Source organism: Juglans microcarpa x Juglans regia, chromosome 7D (genome assembly GCF_004785595.1).
Source record: "Juglans microcarpa x Juglans regia isolate MS1-56 chromosome 7D, Jm3101_v1.0, whole genome shotgun sequence".
Taxonomy (NCBI): Eukaryota; Viridiplantae; Streptophyta; class Magnoliopsida; order Fagales; family Juglandaceae; genus Juglans; species Juglans microcarpa x Juglans regia.
This window is the reverse complement of record NC_054606.1, coordinates 23,494,876-23,514,016: the sequence shown is the minus strand read 5'-3', so window position 1 is coordinate 23,514,016 and position 19,141 is coordinate 23,494,876. Positions and strand designations below refer to the sequence as shown.

The 19,141-nt window shown below is 36.1% G+C and overlaps 1 protein-coding gene across 1 annotated transcript; it reads right to left on the bottom strand.

Moving 5' to 3' along the window:
* Positions 1-12,201: 12,201 nt before the first annotated feature.
* LOC121239983 (aldehyde dehydrogenase family 3 member F1-like) lies at positions 12,202-16,157 on the bottom strand. The gene is made up of 10 exons (XM_041137404.1): positions 15,733-16,157; positions 15,400-15,468; positions 14,926-15,022; positions 14,629-14,835; positions 14,401-14,525; positions 13,914-14,018; positions 13,640-13,812; positions 13,333-13,423; positions 12,789-12,938; positions 12,202-12,644 (listed from the first exon to the last, which is right to left on the bottom strand). Exons 1-10 carry the CDS (start codon positions 15,928-15,930, stop codon positions 12,402-12,404), a joined length of 1,458 nt encoding a protein of 485 aa, XP_040993338.1. The 5' UTR covers positions 15,931-16,157; the 3' UTR covers positions 12,202-12,401.
* Between the last annotated feature and the right edge of the window lie 2,984 nt (positions 16,158-19,141).

The window sequence follows — 19,141 nt, the reverse complement described above, 5'->3', positions numbered from 1 at the left end:
CAAGGAATAGAAAAATTAGATAGATGAACAGTTCACTCTACATTTAGCAAACTATCGTGGCTAAAATGCATTTTGGATCTTGTCATAATCCTCTTATCATAACATTTCATTAACTATTTGCATTTGGCATATGCATTTAGGGTTGAACCAGTCTATTCGATAGTCTGCTCGGTACTCTTCAATTAAATTCAAATCAAACTCGACTCGTGAAAAAAAAGCTCCCACCAATTTGTTCCGTGGGAGACTTGAGGCATATAATGGATGGAGAAAGAGTCTTTTTCTACCAAACTACAAGTTCATGGGAAAAACCTTCTTTTTCCCCATGAACTACTGTGGTGTTAAAACTTTTTTTTTTCGTGCCAAATAAGGTTTCATCTGGTATGATGTGGTGGTCAATAACACCATTTTCCATGAGAAGAGGTTGTGGCAAAAAGTGTTTACCCATGACATATCTTTGTGAAAAAAGTTGTCTTTGGTATTTTCGATAAAATAATTTATTGGGAAATATATATTTTACACAAAATATTTGGTCAAAGATACTTATTTATGAAGAAATCTTATCGCGGGAAATAATTATTTCTGGTAAAAAAAGTATTTGCCACGAATTGCATTCGCGGCAAATACTAAGAGATTTAAAAAAAAAATTGTAAAATAAAAAAATGATTCGGAGCCAAAAATAATTCTAACAAATAGTCTAATATAAGCTAAAATAAATATATCCAAACCTTGGAGATCCAAATTCATACTTATATGAATTCAAAAAAAAAACACGTAAAAATATGCTAACATTCACAAGAAAAACTTCTAATAAGAACCTAATTTATACACACACCACACAACCACAAAACTTTACAAGTTACAATTTATGACTCCACAAATAGTGAGGCGTGATTTGGTGGGTAATCCACTTCATCCCAACTCCAAAGCTAATGGCATAAAAGGAAAGTAGACACAACAATTGATAGAGGTTTCTTTTTCCCCATAACTAAATGCAAAGAACAGGTTCTGGTAACTTGACCTGCAGAATCCCTCCAATGCAAAGAACAGGTTCTAGTAACTTGAACATTTCCAATGCAACACATGCTTGCAAACTTGAGCACAAGAACCTGAAGCGAAATTATTTAGAAAGAAGAGGTGAAAAAGTTAATCACTTGATTACTCTCAAACTAAATAAATCTTAAAAGCATAAATCTTCAAAGTCAGGTGCTTCAGTTTAACAATTCCTAGTTTTTTCCTCGTGTACTTATCTTAATAGCTCAAAGAAATCAAGTGACAAAAATCATCTTATAGGATAGAGCAGATTAAAGTGACAAAAATCATCTGCTCTAGCAACTTATGATAACATAAGCATTTAAGAACTTTATGTAATTAAACTAATGTCTCAGCTCCTCCGTAGACTATAAGTGAAGTGTGGATGGCAAGGTTCAAGTAATGAATTCAAACACAGCAAAAAGGGTAAGATAAACTACATAAATCAATTAGGTGTCACAAAAAAATTCTTGGACCATACGTAATGGAAAACTTTATTAATAAAAACAAAGGTAGCATCCCACGCTTGCAAGTATACAGGAGGAAGGACTAACTAGAAATAGAAAAAGATACATGAAAAGTGGGGTCACAAAAAACTCTCGTGCTTGAAATTTTAAAGTAGATCAATTATCTCAATATTGATGGGTGAGTGGCCTCAACCCACTGATAAGAAAGCTTTCCATTGATACTTTGGACCTTTGGTTGATACTTGATACAAATAACACAGTGGCATTTAGTGAGGAGAAAGCAAGAACTAGAGTTGCAAGTCTCAAGAATGAGGGCATCGGTTTCAAGTTTCAGAAGCCTCAAAAGTGATATGAGCAACAAAAATAGCCTATTTATCACTTTCAACATAGTTATTCACTATTTATCACTTTTTCACATTGAAAAGTGATTCAGTTAATTACTAAAGCATTAAAAAAACCTAAGAAAATGGAGTTGTACCTCTTATTTGGCACCAGATTATCCTTAAAAACATGTTTTCAAGATTGAGATTTCTCATTTGGAAACTTGATTGAAGTATGAGCAAGACAGAGCATGAGAAAGTTTTCCTGCAAGAAACAAAATAAAAACACACTAATAGTTAAAGCCTAACACATTACATTAATAGTTAAAGCTAAGCACATTACATTGAAAATAAAACTTTGATCTTTGAACCTCTTGTTAAAACTTGTGGGTCACAACCAATATATCCACAAGTGTTCATCCACAAATGCCTCTTTTTTCTTATTTGTACATGGATAGTTATGTCATGGTTCACATTGAGATTCTCATGAACTGAATGAGACTTCATGCCAGTTGGGCATTGACCCTAACCATAGAGTGGAAAAATTGCCAATAAGAAACAGAGAAATAAGACTTTTATATATTATGTTAGCTAGCATAATAATAGTTTTTATTGTTAATGTAAGCATTCACGGGCACAAGAGATCACCCGCAAGTCATCAAATTGTTGGCATTAATCTATCATTATATGTAGGCCAGCCGTAAAGCAAAGTAAGCACATTTTCCATACATATTTTCTGCAGTCCGATCGGTTGATAAGATATAACAATCCTATATTTTTTATTTTTGATATGAGTATAACAATCCTATATTTCCTTTACAATTATAAATATCTGAGAGTTAAGCAAAATATACTTACGAAGACGGTATTGAAATTTGAAATCCCATCTTCTTTCAAAAAACCTCTGGGCTCCATCAAGGCATTCAGGAGAAAGCTCATTGTCACCAAAAGAATCTAGCAGTTCACTAACCTAAGAACCGACAGAAGGCAAAGAAAATAAGCACCAAGGCATAAAAAGAAATAAAAATCAATTCATGGTTATGTGCCCATACCAAATCTCTAATCTTCATAGGCTTGACATACTCTTCAAAGCACAAGACAAAGGCAACAATAATTATTCATCACTCTAACAATACAAGTGAAGCCACTCCATTCCATCCACTCCATTGCAATCAAAATAGGAAATCACCCAAGCAACAAACTAGAAACATACAGCATGCTTGTTGCCCAAAGAAATTTTAATTCATTTATCACTTGAGCCCAACCTAAATCCATCTCACAATCCATTGTTCATGCATAATACACTCAATATATTCAAATCTATCAAATTCTTGGACCTCATGGTCCTCATTTATCACTTGAGCCCAACAATAATTTTTACAGCTTTTTACTTTGTATAACCCAGTTACAATGATGTTTGTCATCCAAATAAATATCAAAAAGTGGAAAAAGAGTGTCCATTGTCTTGTATCCTTTGCTAAGTGGTGATAAAGCTAATGTAGAATGCAACAATTTATACAGAAGCAATTCAAGAACTAACACTTAAAAACGGTATTCATATTTCTTGACACGGTCTATCTTCAAGTGTTTCAAAGCAGCCCTGCACAGAGAATTCATATGCAAAAGTAATGAAATATGTTATTATCTTCTTTAAAAAATAATGAAAATTAAATCCACTACCAAAACTAAAACTTTACTTTGGATAAAAATTGTGCATAATGCACTCACTGGAAGATATAGGGACCCATCCCCGAGTAGAGAAGCAGCAGAGAACCCAAAAAGAATTTATACATTACACACGCCACTAAAAGTAGAAACCAGCATTTCATGAATATAAATTTACAACAAAGGATTGCTAGGACAAAAAAACAATTGAAAAACATAAGACTGAGCATCCAAATTCTTGCAAGGTAAAAGAAAAGCTTTCCAAAACATGTCAAACCACAACCTATTACAATATCAGTTGACACATCCTTAGGGTAGCAGTTTACCTCTTCAACTGTAAAGTAAAGCATGCAAGTTATCAAGGACCTCATGCTTCTTATTCTTGCCTAGTAAATTTGAAATGAAGACAAAGTAGAAAGTTTAGTGCAGAGAGAACTTTACAAATTTCCAAACATCACTGTACGTCACTTTCCTACACCTCTCTGCTTGCCTCACTCCAGTTTCTGTTAGGATAGATAAGTTTGAGCTTCCCTTTCATGTATACTAACCAATCAAGTTAGTATACATGAAACTTCAAATCCTTTCAAAAATCTTACATAACATAAATCCAAGGCAAAGAAGGCATGGAGCTAATTTAGTTACGGTGTTCCATACCAGCACAATTATTTAAGGCTTTCTGTTAAAAGTGTTTTCATCTCCTCAGCTCTCTTTTCATCCACGACTAGCCTAAAACCATTTTCAGAGCAGACTCAAAACCCTGTGAGGTGCAATTAAGTAGTTGAAAACATTTGAAATAGTAAATTTACATAGATACAAATTTGCCTAGGCCCTCAACACCACACCATACACGTCTATATACACTAAAATAATGCACTTGAGACACAAAAGTAGGATTTTTACCATGCTTAAGGGCTGGACAGCGAAGGAGGCGTGCGGGAGGTGTTGCAGCGTCCATGGGTTGCTCATGGTGGTGCTGCGTCTTGGCTGGAGCTAGCGATGGTGGCTCACGGCAGCAGGGAAGGCCATTGTAATCAGAAAACCGTGGAGGGTGTGCGATGGAGACCCGCGAGAGACACCATGTGAGGGAGAGAGATGCAGGAGCTGTGATGGAGCGACGGTTGGTGACTGGCGGAACCGTAGGGCGGCTGAGGGTGGCGATAGCCACGGCTCGAGACGGCGGAGGTGCACAAATCTGCTGGGATCCTAGAGGGAGAGGGGGAGAGAAAGATATATATATATATATATATATATATATAGAGAGAGAGAGAGAGAGAGAGAGAGAGAGAGAGAGTCAATGAGTAGGTGAGGCGCTGAGGGGGAAGACCCACTGTGGCAAGACGGCAAGGGGAGCCATTCGCGGTGGCGCAACAGGGAGGAGAGGCTGGACAATCGCACAGAGAGAGAGAGAGAGAGAGATGAGAGTTATCGCGCGGGTGTTTTGGGGGGAGGGGAGAAAGGAGTGAGGGATTTAATTTTATTAGTATTTGCAGCGGCTTGTTATCACCAAAAAATCTGATAACGCCGCCGAAAATACTAATAACCCAAAGGTTAGTCCTTTTGGGGCAGAAAAAGGTCGCCGCAAAGTATAATAATCTCATCGCAAAAACTAATAACCCACGAGAGTGGAAATAATTCTATAAGATTATTTGTGGCGACATTTCATCGCAGCAAAAAACTAATAACCTTGTGACAAAAACTGATAACCCACGAAGGAAACATATTTTTAGTAATTTTATTTGCGGCGAATTTTAATCGCCCAAAAAGCGTTTATTTCATGGGAAAAAATTATTTTCCCACAAAATTTTACTTGTCGACGTGATCTCGTGGCAAAAGGCTTGTATTTTTTCCCACAACAGTATTTGTGTCATCAACCTACTATTTGCCACGATCGTATATCGTGGAAAATAAAATCGTGAGAAAGACCTATATTTGTTGTAGTGTATATACATACACTGTGTGTGTGTATTTGCTAATAATATAAGCATAGCATTTTTATAATTAAATATATAATATGTAACCTAATTACTTATGACTAGATATTGAATATGCTTCATAGTTATATTTTATAATTTGTACAATAATTAGTCGATAAGATTTAATAATTTCATATACTAGTGTGTGGAAATTATATATAAAATAGATATATGTTATCATATTATATGTATGTATTAATAATTTATGTAGGCATATAATGTATTATTATTATGGATAAATATTAACTAGCTACATATTAATTATTTATAAATTTTTAAAATCTTATAATTTAATAGAGGTTCTACTTGTTAGTTATACAAGTTCAATATTAGATTTTTTATTTATCTAATTTATTAATTATTAAATCTTATTTAATAAATAAATAAATAACTCGAGCCAAGCTCAAGCTCGAGCTCGAGTTGGAAGTTTAGCTTACCGAGTTGAGTTCAAATAAAGGTTAAATAAAAATCTCGAACTTGGGCTGGAGCTCGAATTTTTTGAGTCGAGTCGAGCTCGGCTCGCCAAAGACCGGCTTGGCTCAGCTCAATTATAGCTCGAGATGCATTAGGTAGGTTTTACAATATGCAATATTTTGGTTTAGAATTATTTAATAAGTGCACTCCACATGAATATTTACAATTGTGTTTATCTTTCTCCAAAATTGATGAAAAAAAAATATGATTGATTTGCACAAGTCCCTTTGAAAATTCTCTCCTTTTTTAACTATAAGGTGTCAATAAATTCGTATTCAACCATTTTATTATGCCAATCCAAAACAAATACAAGAGGATTGGAAATAAAGTGACTAGATTTGACGGATCATAATCTCTCACATTTAGATCACAAAAAGAATAAAAAAAACTTTATTTGTAAAAACTCTTTTTATTCTAAATACCTTAATAAATATAGTCCACATCTCACTGTTTTTATTGTAAGCTCTTTACAAGCTGCTTTACAAACTGTTTTGGAGCCTTACAATCCATTCACCTTACTACATTCAAGACACATAACAACAGAGTCTCTCCTCTTTCCTACGAAATGGGAGCCTGAGGTGGAGGAGTGGGGCCCACTAGATTCTAATAGAATTCAGGTGGTGTGTGTGAGTGCGGGGTGGTGGTGAGTGAGTGAAAGAGTGACAGAGAGTGAGTGGAGTACGGTGGAGGGAGCTTTCTAAGGGTGTCTGTTGCCTAGAGGAGCTAGGAAAATACAAAAAATTTCAAAGGGGAAAGATCAAAGAATGGATCATTTAGAGAAGAAATGGAATAATCTACATCTACTGGAAGATGAGGAAGCTGCTATAGTCTTTAATGAAGCTTTTGGAGAGGAGATTTCATACAAAGGGGAATGTAGCTTGGTGGGGAAAGTGTGCATGGACAAAAGAATTAGCAAGGAGGTGGTGGAGAATATGATGAAGAGAGTATGGAAAATAAGTAAGCTTGCAAAGTTTCTAGAAGTTGATAATAATGTATTTACCATTACCTTTGCACATCAAGCAGACAAATATCGAGTTTGGAGAGGAAGGCCATGGTCATTTGACTACCATCTACTTGCGCTGAAACCTTTTGATGAGGATACACCACCACAGAAGCTGAGATTCATGCAAGAACAATTCTGGATTCAATTTCATAATCTGCCTCTATCTTGCATGAATGAAGATATGGGAAGACAGTTGGGTAACACCATTGGAGTGGTGGAGGAGGTGGATGTGAAAGAGGATGGGGAAGATACCTGAGAGCCCTGGTTGTTATAGATATTCAAAAACCACTAGCTAGAGGCAGAACCATCAATGTGAAAGGAGAGAGGCTATGGATTCCTATAAGGTACGAAAAGTTGCCTAAATCTTGTTTCTCTTGTGGTTGCTTAATTCATGGAAAAGGAGGTTGTTTAAGCAAAAGTGATGGGGTTGAACAGTATGGGGTATGGCTTAGAGCAGATATGAAAAAATGAGAAAAAACAAAAAGAGAAGGGGATTATGGTAATCTAAAAAAGAGTGATGTAGGAGAAGAGGGTTGGCATGTACATGTGGAGGAAGATGAAGCAGGTAAAAAAGAAAAAGGAAAGAAGGGGTTAGCAGGGGAAAAAACTTCTGAGATGGAAAACGGTTTGTGTGAGGCTGAGTTTGAGGAAATAAGTGGCAAGGAAAAAGAGGAGGAGGGCAGGTCTAATGAGGAAGTGTTGAATAAGGAGCAAATAGAAGAAGTAGAGACATTAATAAATGGGGATGAAGCAGTGAGGGAAGGGATAGGAAGTGAAGAGGAGGCTAGAACTGAGGTGGAGGAGCAAAGGGGAGACTTGAATGAAATGATACAGGCATTGATCATCAAGAAGGGTGAATGGAAGAGAAGGGCAAGAGAAAAAGGGAAAAAAGTAATTAGATTTGGTGAATGTTATGGTAAAAAAAGAAGTTATGAAGGTAGAATGGAAGAGAAACAAAAAGGCTGAAAGGTAAAAAAACTCAGCAGAGATGGTGATGAGAAAGACAACAATTCCTCAGAAAGCATGGTGGTGGCTGTTCAACAGCCCCACCATTCTCAATGAAAATCCTTAGTTGGAACTGTCGAGGACTTGGGAACCCTAGGACAGTTCAAGATCTTTGCCTTATGGTAAAGGAAAAAGACCCAGATGTGATATTTCTTATGCAAACTAAGCTGAGAAGTGAGCAGTGTGTGAGAATGAAGAAGAGACTTAGCTGTGTGGGTTGTTTTGTGGTGGAACCAATGGGGAAGAAGGGTGGATTAACTCTATGGTGGAATAATAGAGTTGAGGTAGAGATATTAAACTTCACACAAAGGCATGTTAGTGCCTTGATTTCAGGAGAAGGTGTTAAGGAAAGGTGGTTGATGACTGGATTTTATGGTCATCCTGAAACTAGCAGAAGAAATGAAGCTTGGAACTTGTTAAAATCCTTAAAACCTAGGCCCAATCGAGGATGGTGCGTTTTAGGGGATTTTAATGAAATTACTTCAAATGATGAGAACATGGGAGGTAGGCCAAGATCAAAGAGACATTTGGAAGGGTTTAGAGCTGCTCTAGAAGGGGGAAATTTATTTGATCTTGGGTGGAGAGGGAATAAGTTTACATGGAGTAATAAGCACGAAGATGAGACATTTACAAAAGAGAGGTTAGATAGGGCAGTGGCCAATTCAAGGTGGTCACAAATGTTCAATGATCATTGGGTGGAAGTGCTGCCAGCTAGAAGCTCAGATCATAGGCCATTCCTGTTGACAATGAAGAAGCAAGGTGAAAAGGCTTGGAGGAAGAGGAGAGTTTTTAGATATGAGGCTAGTTGGGCCAAAGAGGAGGGTTGTGAGGAAGCTATTACAGGGGTTTGGCATTCAATGCAAAGGGAGATGCAGCACCATAAGATACAGGCTAAGCTAGAGTCATGTGGAGCAGACAGATCAAATCATAAAGAACAAAAGATATTAAAGAAAAATCTGATTTACTAAAACAACTTCAAGATTCAGAGAGCAGTCATAATGCTGAAGAAATTAAAAGGGTTCAAAGGGAGCTGGGGGCACTGCTTGAGAAGGAAGATCTTAAAATGGAAACAAAGGGCCAAGAAAAACTGGTATGTAATGGGGGATAGGAATACCAAATTTTTTCATGCGTGTGCATCTCAGAGAAGAAGGAAAATGTTATCAAAAAAGTTATGGATGAGCAAAAACAGACTTTCGATAACCAAGAAGACATTGAAGGGGCATTCAATAATTTTTTTAAGAATCTGTTTACCTCGACAAGGCCAAGTGCAGAAGACATTGCAGTGTGTGTGTAGCAAGTGGAATCTCGAGTTACAAGTGAGATGAATGGAAGATTGGTTAGGCCTTTTTGTAGATTGGAAATTGAGGATGCTATCCAACAAATAGGTCCTTTGAAGTCACCTGGCCCAGATGGTTTTGGTGCTTGTTTCTACCAAAACCATTGGGACACAATAAGTGAGGAGGTTTGCAAGGCTTTCTCAATGGTAATTCTCTGATCTCTACTATCAACTTCACTTATATAGCACTAATCCCCAAAATAAAGAGCCCTTTATATGTTACTAAATTTAGGCCTATTAGCCTTTGTAATGTCATTTACAAAATTGTTTCAAAAGTGCTGGTAAATAGGCTGAAAGGAGTTCTATCAGATATCATCTCATCGAACCAGAGTGCCTTCATACCTGGTAGGATTATTACTGACAATATAATGGTCGCATATGATGTTTTGCATACTATGAAGGTGAGAAAGAAAAGTAAGAAGGGAAGCATGGCCATCAAACTTGACATGTCAAAGGCCTATGACAGAATTGAGTGGGTCTACTTGGAGGCTATAATGGAGAAACTGGATTTCTGCAGTGAGTGGATACAACTGATTATGAGATGTGTTTCTTCTGTCAGTTACTCATTTTGGTTAATGGAGAGCCAGGTGTAAAAATCTATCCTTCAAGGGGACTAAGGCAATGGGATCCACTTTCCTCATACCTGTTTATAATGTGTGCAGAAGGGCTTAGTGCTCTACTTAATAATTCTGATCAACAAGGTGTTACTAGAGGAGTTTTAGTTGTATGAGGGGGGGCTGAGAATCAATTATCTAATTTGCAGATGACTGTGTTCTATTTGGTAGGGCCAATGTGGAAGAATGGAGAAAATTGAAAGAGATACTCAACACATACGAAAGAGCTTCAGGTCAATTTCTTAGTAAGGATAAAATAGCCATGTTCTTCAGTTCTAACACTGATGCAGAGACTAGAAGACATGTCTTGAGGGAAGGTGGGGATATGGTGAAAGGGAGTTATGAGAAATATTTGGGGCTTCCTACTCTGGTGGGTAGTTCAAAGTATAACACCTTTAGGTGCTTAAAAGAGAGGATTTGGCAGAAGATAAACAATTGGAAGAACTCCTTTCTTTCGTGTGCAAGGAAAGAAATCATGATTAAAGTTGTTTTGCAGGCTGTACCTTCCTATACTATGAATGTCTTTAGGCTTCCAAAGAAGCTTTGTGCAGAACTAAATGGTATGCTAGCTAAGTTTTGGTGGGGCAATCAGCAAAGAGAAAGTTGTATTCAATGGAAGAGTTGGAAGAACATGGAGCAGTCAAAAGGAAAGGGGGGGTTGGGATTTAGAGACAAAGATCTTTAATACGGCCTTGTTGGCAAAACAAGATTGGAGATTGTTGCAGAATCCTCTTTCCCTAACTGCTAAGATCTACAAGGATAAATACTTTAGACATTCCTCTCTGTTGGAGGCAAAACTAGGCTACTCACCTTCACTGATATGGAGGAGTGTATGGGGTTCTCTGGGTTTATTGAAAGAGGGATTAAGGTGGAGAGTGAGAGATGGTAACAAGATTAAGATTTGGGGCCATAGATGGTTACCCACTCCTTCTTCCTTCTATGTGCAGTCAACAATTACTATTTTGAATGAAGATGCAAAAGTCAAGGAGCTTATGGTTGAGGGTGAGAAGAGATGGAATGAGAACTTAGTTAGATCTATATTCACAAGAGAAGAAGCAGATCATATATGTTGCATTCCCTTGAGCAGAAAGGAAGGGGAGGATAAGTTGTTTTGGAGGCCTAATAGTAAAGGTTTGTTCAGTGTGAAAAGTGCTTATTATTTAGAACAAGAAAGATTAAAAATGGCACAAGGGGAGTCCTCCAAAGAGGCAGAATTTGATGATCGATGGAACCATATATGGAAATTGAACCTACCTGGAAAGTTGAAATTGTTTATGTGGAGGGCAGGTAATGATTTGTTGGCTACAAAAAAGAATTTATTTGTTAGGAAAATCAGTGATGATTCAAAATGCCCCATATGCCTCCAAGAGGATGAGTCTGTTATGCATGTTCTTTGGCATTGCCCTGCTGCAAATGATGTATGGGTTGGGTTTTTAAAGATAGTGTAGAAATGGAAGAGAGAATATGAAGTAGATCTACTGAGTTTATGGGGGAGATAGTCACAAAAGCTCTGCAATACTGAAATGGAGGAAATAGCTGCCATAATGAGAAGCCTATGGATCAGAAGAAATGCTTTGATTTTCGAGAAGAAGTTCACTAGTCCAAGCTGTGTTATCAGATCAGCTAAGGATGCTTTGAATGAGTTTCATCAAGCTCAGGTTCTACTAGAGAGACATGAGGGGAACAAAAGTGCAACAAGAGGATAGAAAATATGGTTTCCACCAGAATAGAATATGGTCAACGCTAACTGGGATACTGCATTGGATGTTAAAGCAAGGAAGATAGGAGCTGGGGTTATAATCATAAATGAAAAGGGAGAGGTCAGGGCAACTTGTCATGATCAGAAACAGAATGTTTTTGAACCAGCTCTAGCAGAATGTTATGCTTTGAGAAAAGCAATGGATTTTTGTAGGGACCTTAATTTTGACAAAGTAACATTTGAAGGTGATGCACAGGTTGTTATAAACGCTGTGAATGACCCAGTTGAAGATCTGTCTGTAAATGGTAGTATTATTGAAGAAATGAAGATGATGCTAAAAGGTTGGCAAGGATGGAAAGTCCAATATTCACATAGAGATACTAATACAGTAGTAGCTCACAAGTTAGCAAAAGCTGCTCTAAATTCAGAAGAGAAGAAAGTGTGGATAGAAGAAGCTCCAGTTTTTGTTTTAAATAGTTTACATTTTGAAAACATTGTATTGATCAACAGTTTATATGAATGAATGAAGAATGGTTTATTTCAAAAAAAAAAAAAAAAGACACATAACAACAACCCTCACAAAAAGCTTCTGCCTAATCACAGAGGGTGATAAACATATCCACAAAGCTAAGATTTCATAGCATTCTTTCAGCTCAATTCAGAAATGAAACGGATGTGCACACTTTGGTCGATTAAATCGATTACACCACTACTCAAACAAACATGTTTATGCTTCTCTTCTTCTTCCCCTGCATCTTAGGATGATGAATAGTAATGTATTTGGCAGTGAAAATATGCTTAGGTGATATAAGATCCTCATCTAGATCGCTTCAAGCCCAGTATGACGAGGAGCAACCCAAGATAATCATATTTATAGGCGCTCTCAAGGAGCTGCAACTTGTTAGTGTTCCATGGAGGATATCTAAACCAAAAATCAGAGAGGAAGCTTCTTCTCATGACAGCCTTCTCATGGCTGAATGTGTCAAATGAGAACTTCCCATGGTACCTTCCCATCCCACTTCCCCCAACTCCTCCAAATGGCAAGGTATCTGCAGCATACTGCACATAGCCAACACAAGGCTTTAAGCTGACAAGATTATAAAAAAAGTATGAGCAATACTCAATAGAGATGTCTCAGGCTGTTGAATTCCCTGTTTGTAAGCTAAAAAAGTAGCAAAAGCAGTTGAGTTATTGATAGCATACTTGAACAATTGCATCATTGAAAACCATGCTTCCAGATGATGTTTCAGATATCATCTTTCTCTCTAGTGATTTGTTTTTGGTGAAGCAGTATATGGCAAGCGCTTTAGGCCTTGAATTTAGGAATTGTACACTGTCTTCAATCTTCTCCAACTGTCAAACCGATTAAAGAATATTTTAGTGTGCAACTTCATCTTTCACTACTATAACTACATAGCTCTTCTTGACCTGCTCATTAATATAAGATTGTATAACAGAAGATGAAAAAAAAATTAAAAGATAATGAGAGAGAAGACAAGAGTTTAAAGTGGTTCAACTACGAGAGCCTACATCCATCGGGCAAAAGTCCCAAAGGCTACGTCTTTATTATCTAAATAAATTCAGATGTAATGCATAGCTGAAGAAAGGATGTATAGCAGGTGTTTGATCCTTAAGATTCTGTTATAGATTAGGTATTTAAGATACAATGAGAGAGAAGACGAGAGTTCAAAGTAATGAGGCTGTGATGCAACAAAAACCAACAAAGAGAGACGTGTGTGTATCTTACAGTAATTATTGGAAGGATTGGACCAAAGATTTCTTCTGTCATGATAGCTGCTTCGATTGGGGGATTCACCAATATTGTTGGCTCTATGAACCTGCATCAAAGTTTGTTAAATTGCAGAATAGAGTTATATATATATAATCATTAACTTGAAAATCAGTACACTGTCAAAGGAAATTAGTCCATCAATTATCCGGGAGGATGCTATATATATATATATATATATATATATATATATATATATATATAAACAGAAGAAAGCTTAAATTACATCCAGCATGGACAAAAGATAATAGATTATGTTGTTTACAAGCTATCTTCGTCCAATGAGCCCCCATAAACAATAGAAGCTTCAACCCTTGGGTCCTCGAGAAGATTCTTCAATCTCAAGAAGTGTTGTTTGTTTATTATCCTTGCAATACTGTGTGATTCTTTTGGGTTTTTTCCAAACATTTCATTGATCTTGACTTTCATCGACTCTACCTGAAGAGGAATATCATCGTTTCAACATATTGCTGCATTGGAAACTAAGAAACCTCGAATTCCAAGATGGGCATTAGATGTATTTTCTATTACTTTCATACCAGAGCTGGTGCCGATTTCTTTTCTGCAAGAACATAATCTATTGCTATGCATGCTTGACCAGCACAGGCACCAAATTTCCCAGCAATAATTCGCTTTACAGTAGCCTTGTGATTAACAGCACAAAAGAGCAGCAAATTATTGTTATGTATAATTTGCATATACAATAACTATTGGACACAACAAGGATATGAAAATTAGTCCTGCTACTTGCAAGTCGATTGGTGGATAACGCCTTCCATATTACTGATATTGTAAGATTTGATTTGCATGAGAAATTTCAAATTAAATTTATTCGCAAATCAAATCTTGTCATATTAGTGTTGCGGAGGTCATGTCCTTCGTACTAACTTGTATATATATTTTTTGCATGAAAATAGGAAGTCAATAGAGTTTCAACTAAGAAACCAACAATGTGAAAAAAGTTTTTCCTTTTTTTTAAAAAAGAAAAATTGTGGTTTAACTTATATAAACCAAGCTTGAACTTACCTTTCTGTCCCAAGAACTAGAAAGAGAATCAACAACAGCAGGGCATTTTCCACCCAACTCCAAAGTAACAGGAGTCAGATGCTTAGCAGCCTCAGACATGACAAGCCGTCCAATGCGTGCACTTCCTGGCATTACTTTTGTCATTTAGTTCTGTTTTATTCTTCTTGTTTTAAAAACCAAAATGAATCAAAGAAATATGAGAGATCAGTACTTCATACTATGTTTTACCTGTAAAGAAGATTTTGTCCCATTTCTGCAGTAGCAGTTGTTCACCAATGGCTTGTCCACCTTGGAAAACCTTGATAGCCCTATTGTCCACGTAAGCAGGGATGGTATTTGCTAGAAAAGAAGCGCATGCAGGAGCCAACTCCGAGGGCTTCAGAACCACTGTGTTTCCAGCAGCTATTGCCCCAATCAGTGGTTCCAGCGACAGTCCTACATTTGGTATCATAATGTGGCTGAATAACAGCACTCATGATAGGAGGGTTTAATTATTTTTGTTGTTCTAGGAAGTAATTCACTCACCAAAGGGAAAATTCCAAGACGAAAAAACAAGGACTAGGCCAAGCGGCTCGGGAACAATATTTGCAGTTGTGAGCAAAGCAATTTGTGGCAGTTTAGCCTGTCAACGATATTGTAATAGCAAACGAATATCACTATTACTTCTTGAATATCACTGTTACATCTGTAAATGTTGTAGAGCTGTTTCATATATTATCTCTCTCCCGCTCGAGACTTTCAAGTAGAGACAATAACTCCAAGCAATATCGAATCGTTAATGGGACATTGTAAATTATTCTTCTGGGTTCCATATAAAACAAAAGTATGATCTAAACATTTTCTTCTTAAATCCCAGTAAATTATTCCTTTGGGTTTCATTGTGATGATCACGTAATACACATACAAGTTGGTTCTTCTACTGTTCTCCTTCATCTTTCCCATAGCCATGGAAACATACTCCTTTAATGTCATGTAAATTAGACTGATAGATGAGCTTACCTTTCTGCCGGACATCCATTTTTTCAAAGACCCCAATGCAAAATGCAGCGACTTTGTCAGGGTTCCTATCTGCAAATGAAGGCAGTGTACATAAGAAAATCAAGATCAGATCAAATGTCTATGATCTCGTATCTCTAAAATGAACTCAATAGTCTTTACCACTATTTACATCCTTCGTAAAGATATCATTTCAATTCCTTTTGGTTGTGATTATTCTCTTAACCTTGTTTAGAACTTTCTTTTTTTCCCCAAAACAATTCTAAATTCTAAAAATGTAGGAAATAAAACCTTAAAAAGTTGGAAACTTGTGTATTTCATGAAGAAGACATATACCTCATCTCTGAAAGCCTCAACATGATGTTTTCCCAAATCATGCATAAGAGCCTTGAAGATATCTCCCTCTTTCGCCTCAAGGAGAGTGAGCAACCCTTTGAGCTGTGACTTCCTCCATGATGCTTCCCTAGTATTTCCATGCCTGTAATACTCCCTCATATCATCTAGATCTCTTTCCAAATCTCTCACGCCCTCCATGGTTTTAGGTGACAAGAAAAGTATACCGCCTTAATTTCTTTAGCTCTGTATCCCACACTACTTCTTACCCTTTACGATCAACTAAACCTTTCCCTTTGCTGCCCAGGTATATACTCCGGCGTCATAAAAGCTGTTTTTCATGCATAATGATACCGTACGAACATGCAGTAATGATGCGGGCTCTGTGCTGATGCAGTGTCAGTATCAACCTTGCAAATCAAACCTGCATTATTTTAGATGGCTTTTTATTTTTAGAACCTCTAAGATCACATTTTTGTTTTGTACATACTTTCACAATAACTACTTTAGATAATGCTGGTGTTTTCATATATAATATACTTTAATCCATAAAATTGAGGTACGGGCTTCCTGCTCCAAAAAACAAAGAAAAACAAAACATGAGTTACCAAAGTGATGTGCATGTATTGGTTATTGGTCTTTGATGAGGGGCCGGGCAACAAACCTCTGTGAGTGGGGCAATGGATTGTAAATTTGTAAGGAAAGGAAAGGAAAGGCCTTGGCTTCGGCTTTGGCCTGGAGTTTAGGAATTAGCTTGTTATAGAACCATAACCTAGGTTAGATAGTGTGTGAAGAGGTAGTTGAGAAGCAGCAGGTAGGATTTAATTATATATATATATATATATATATATATATATATATATAATTGCTACATATGGACCACATGGCCATAAATATGTTACCATTTTCCAATGGAAATTAAAAGAGAGTCCACGGGCGCTGTCCCCATCTCCCGTCAGAATTACCTTTGCAGGAAGTAATTTAGTTTTTTTTTGAAACACAATTCATCTCAATTCATTATTATAATTTTTTTAAATCTCAACACAAAATATAATAAACAATTCAATTTTTTCAAATTTTAAAACAATAATAATAATAATAAATAATATTCTAATAATATTTTATCAATTCAACTCAACTCAACTCAACATCCAAACATACTTATCACGTCAAGATCAATCAAATGATGACATGTCATCCAAGAAATACCCTTAATTTTAAAATATAGTTGTTAAAAATGACGTGTGATTATATTTTTCATTTGATAATAAGAAGCAATTTGTATTAGATGCGACGTTTGGCCTTAATTCAAGGGAATAGTAGACTGCAAAAGAAGGGTGTTTTTTTTAAGTATTGAAGGTGACAATTGTATAGAATATGACGGGAGTGTAGAGATGGGTATATTTGTTTGTTTTTGGTTGTACATAATACAACTGGAGTGCAGAGACACGACAGTGTAGGATGTCTCCACACAATATTTCACGTATAAACATTAAGGAAAAGTCTACTATGCCAGCCTATATGATACTATTGAATTTTTTTTTATTTTTTATAAAAAAGTGATTTTACATATATTGATATATTTTTTTTATTTTTTAAAAATATTTAAATACATTAAAAAAAAACCTAATTTTACAACTGAAAACTAATCTCTGACCTTTTTTTGTTTTTGTATTATTTGGACAGATAAAGATGGATTGAAATAAAGAGTATAATAGCTCTGTTTTTGCTGCTTTTCTTTCTTCTAATAGCTCAATGGACTCATTTCTGGTACCTGGACTTGGTCCATTCACTGCTAGGATTTGGTAATCACATGCGTGCTGTCTAGTTTCCATGTTGTTTCTATTTATTTTTTTTTTAGAGTGATTCTGCATCCATTAAATCCACCGACAAGGCCAAATGACCTTTTCCTCTCTTTTTTTTTTTAAATTTTTTTTTATCATCACCTCGTAATGTAGTATTAAATAATTAAAAATTATTTACTATATTTTACTTATGTACCTATTATTTAATACCATATCAAAAAAATATTGAGAGGATGATGATAAATAGATTTTTTCAAAATAAGTAATTGTAAACCCAAAGGTTGCGTGCCAGTTACGCCTGGTTTACAACTCATGCTCTGTGACAGTTAGGCCGGTTTGGATTCTAAAAATATGTATAAATAGTAATGAAAAACACTTGTTGCAAGCAGTGTTTTAAATTTCGTACCGTACCGGCCGATACGGCCGAAATTTTTCGTTTCGGCCGTCCGGCCGATATAGGTACTATACCTGTTCCGTACCGGCCAAAATACCGGCCGTATCAGCCGGTACCAGTCGTACCGGCCTGAATTTCGGCCGGTACCGGCCGATATTTCGGCCTGTGTGTGTGTTTTTTTTTTTTCGTTTTTTCAAACTACAAGCTTATTTTTTAACTCCCAATTCAGACTAGACTATTTATAATTTATATATATATGTATTTATATATAATTTATTTATATATAGACTATTATTTTGGAATATAATTTTTATATATATTTATATATATAATTATTTATATATCGACTATCCCGAAACGTTATTCCGAAACGCTATCCTGAAACGGTACCGATACTGAAATATTTCGTTCCAATGTCTTGACCGGTACGGCGTCCAATACAGTATTCAAAACATTGGTTGCAAGCGTCTGGTGCAAACAGCGTGCAAACGTGGCTAACGTGGAGACACTTGATGAGAGAGAGACCGAGCTGATGAGAGAGAGATGAGAAGAGCTGAGGAGAGAGAGAGAGACCGAACTGATGGAGCTGATGAGAGAGAAAGACTGAGCTTATGAGAGAGGAAGAATTCATTTTAAATCTAATGTGGTATGGACGACTGCACGCGTGTCGTATCCACCGACTGTATATAGAAGAACTGAAATAGTAATATAGTAGTTTGTTAATAGTAATTAAATAATATGAGAATAGTAGTAAAATATTAGTGAATAATAGTAAAATAATTTAAGAAAATGTCAGAACAGTTGTGTTTCCAATCGTAATCTTAGAGAACTCAGGATTTGGACTCTGATCACATTCCTATTTTTTTATTAATTTTTTAAAGTAATTTGTTTTTTAATTTTATTACTTTTAGAAATTTAGAATTTCTAATTTCTAACGGAAGCTGGATAAAAAATTCCAATTTTAATGATAAAATTGGAAATCAAAGGAGCTAAAAGATAATAGGGTAAAATCCAGGGACTAATCAAGTACTTAACCCTTCATATTATCATAAACTAGTTTGATGCATCATATTAAATCCAATTAATTTATAATTTTTTTTTTTTTTTTTTATTATCGATTTCCATTTCCAGTCTCATATAACCCAACTTAGACCATCAAGATGTTATACCTTAAATTTCAATGAAGTTTTTAAAATAGGGAAAGGAAATAACA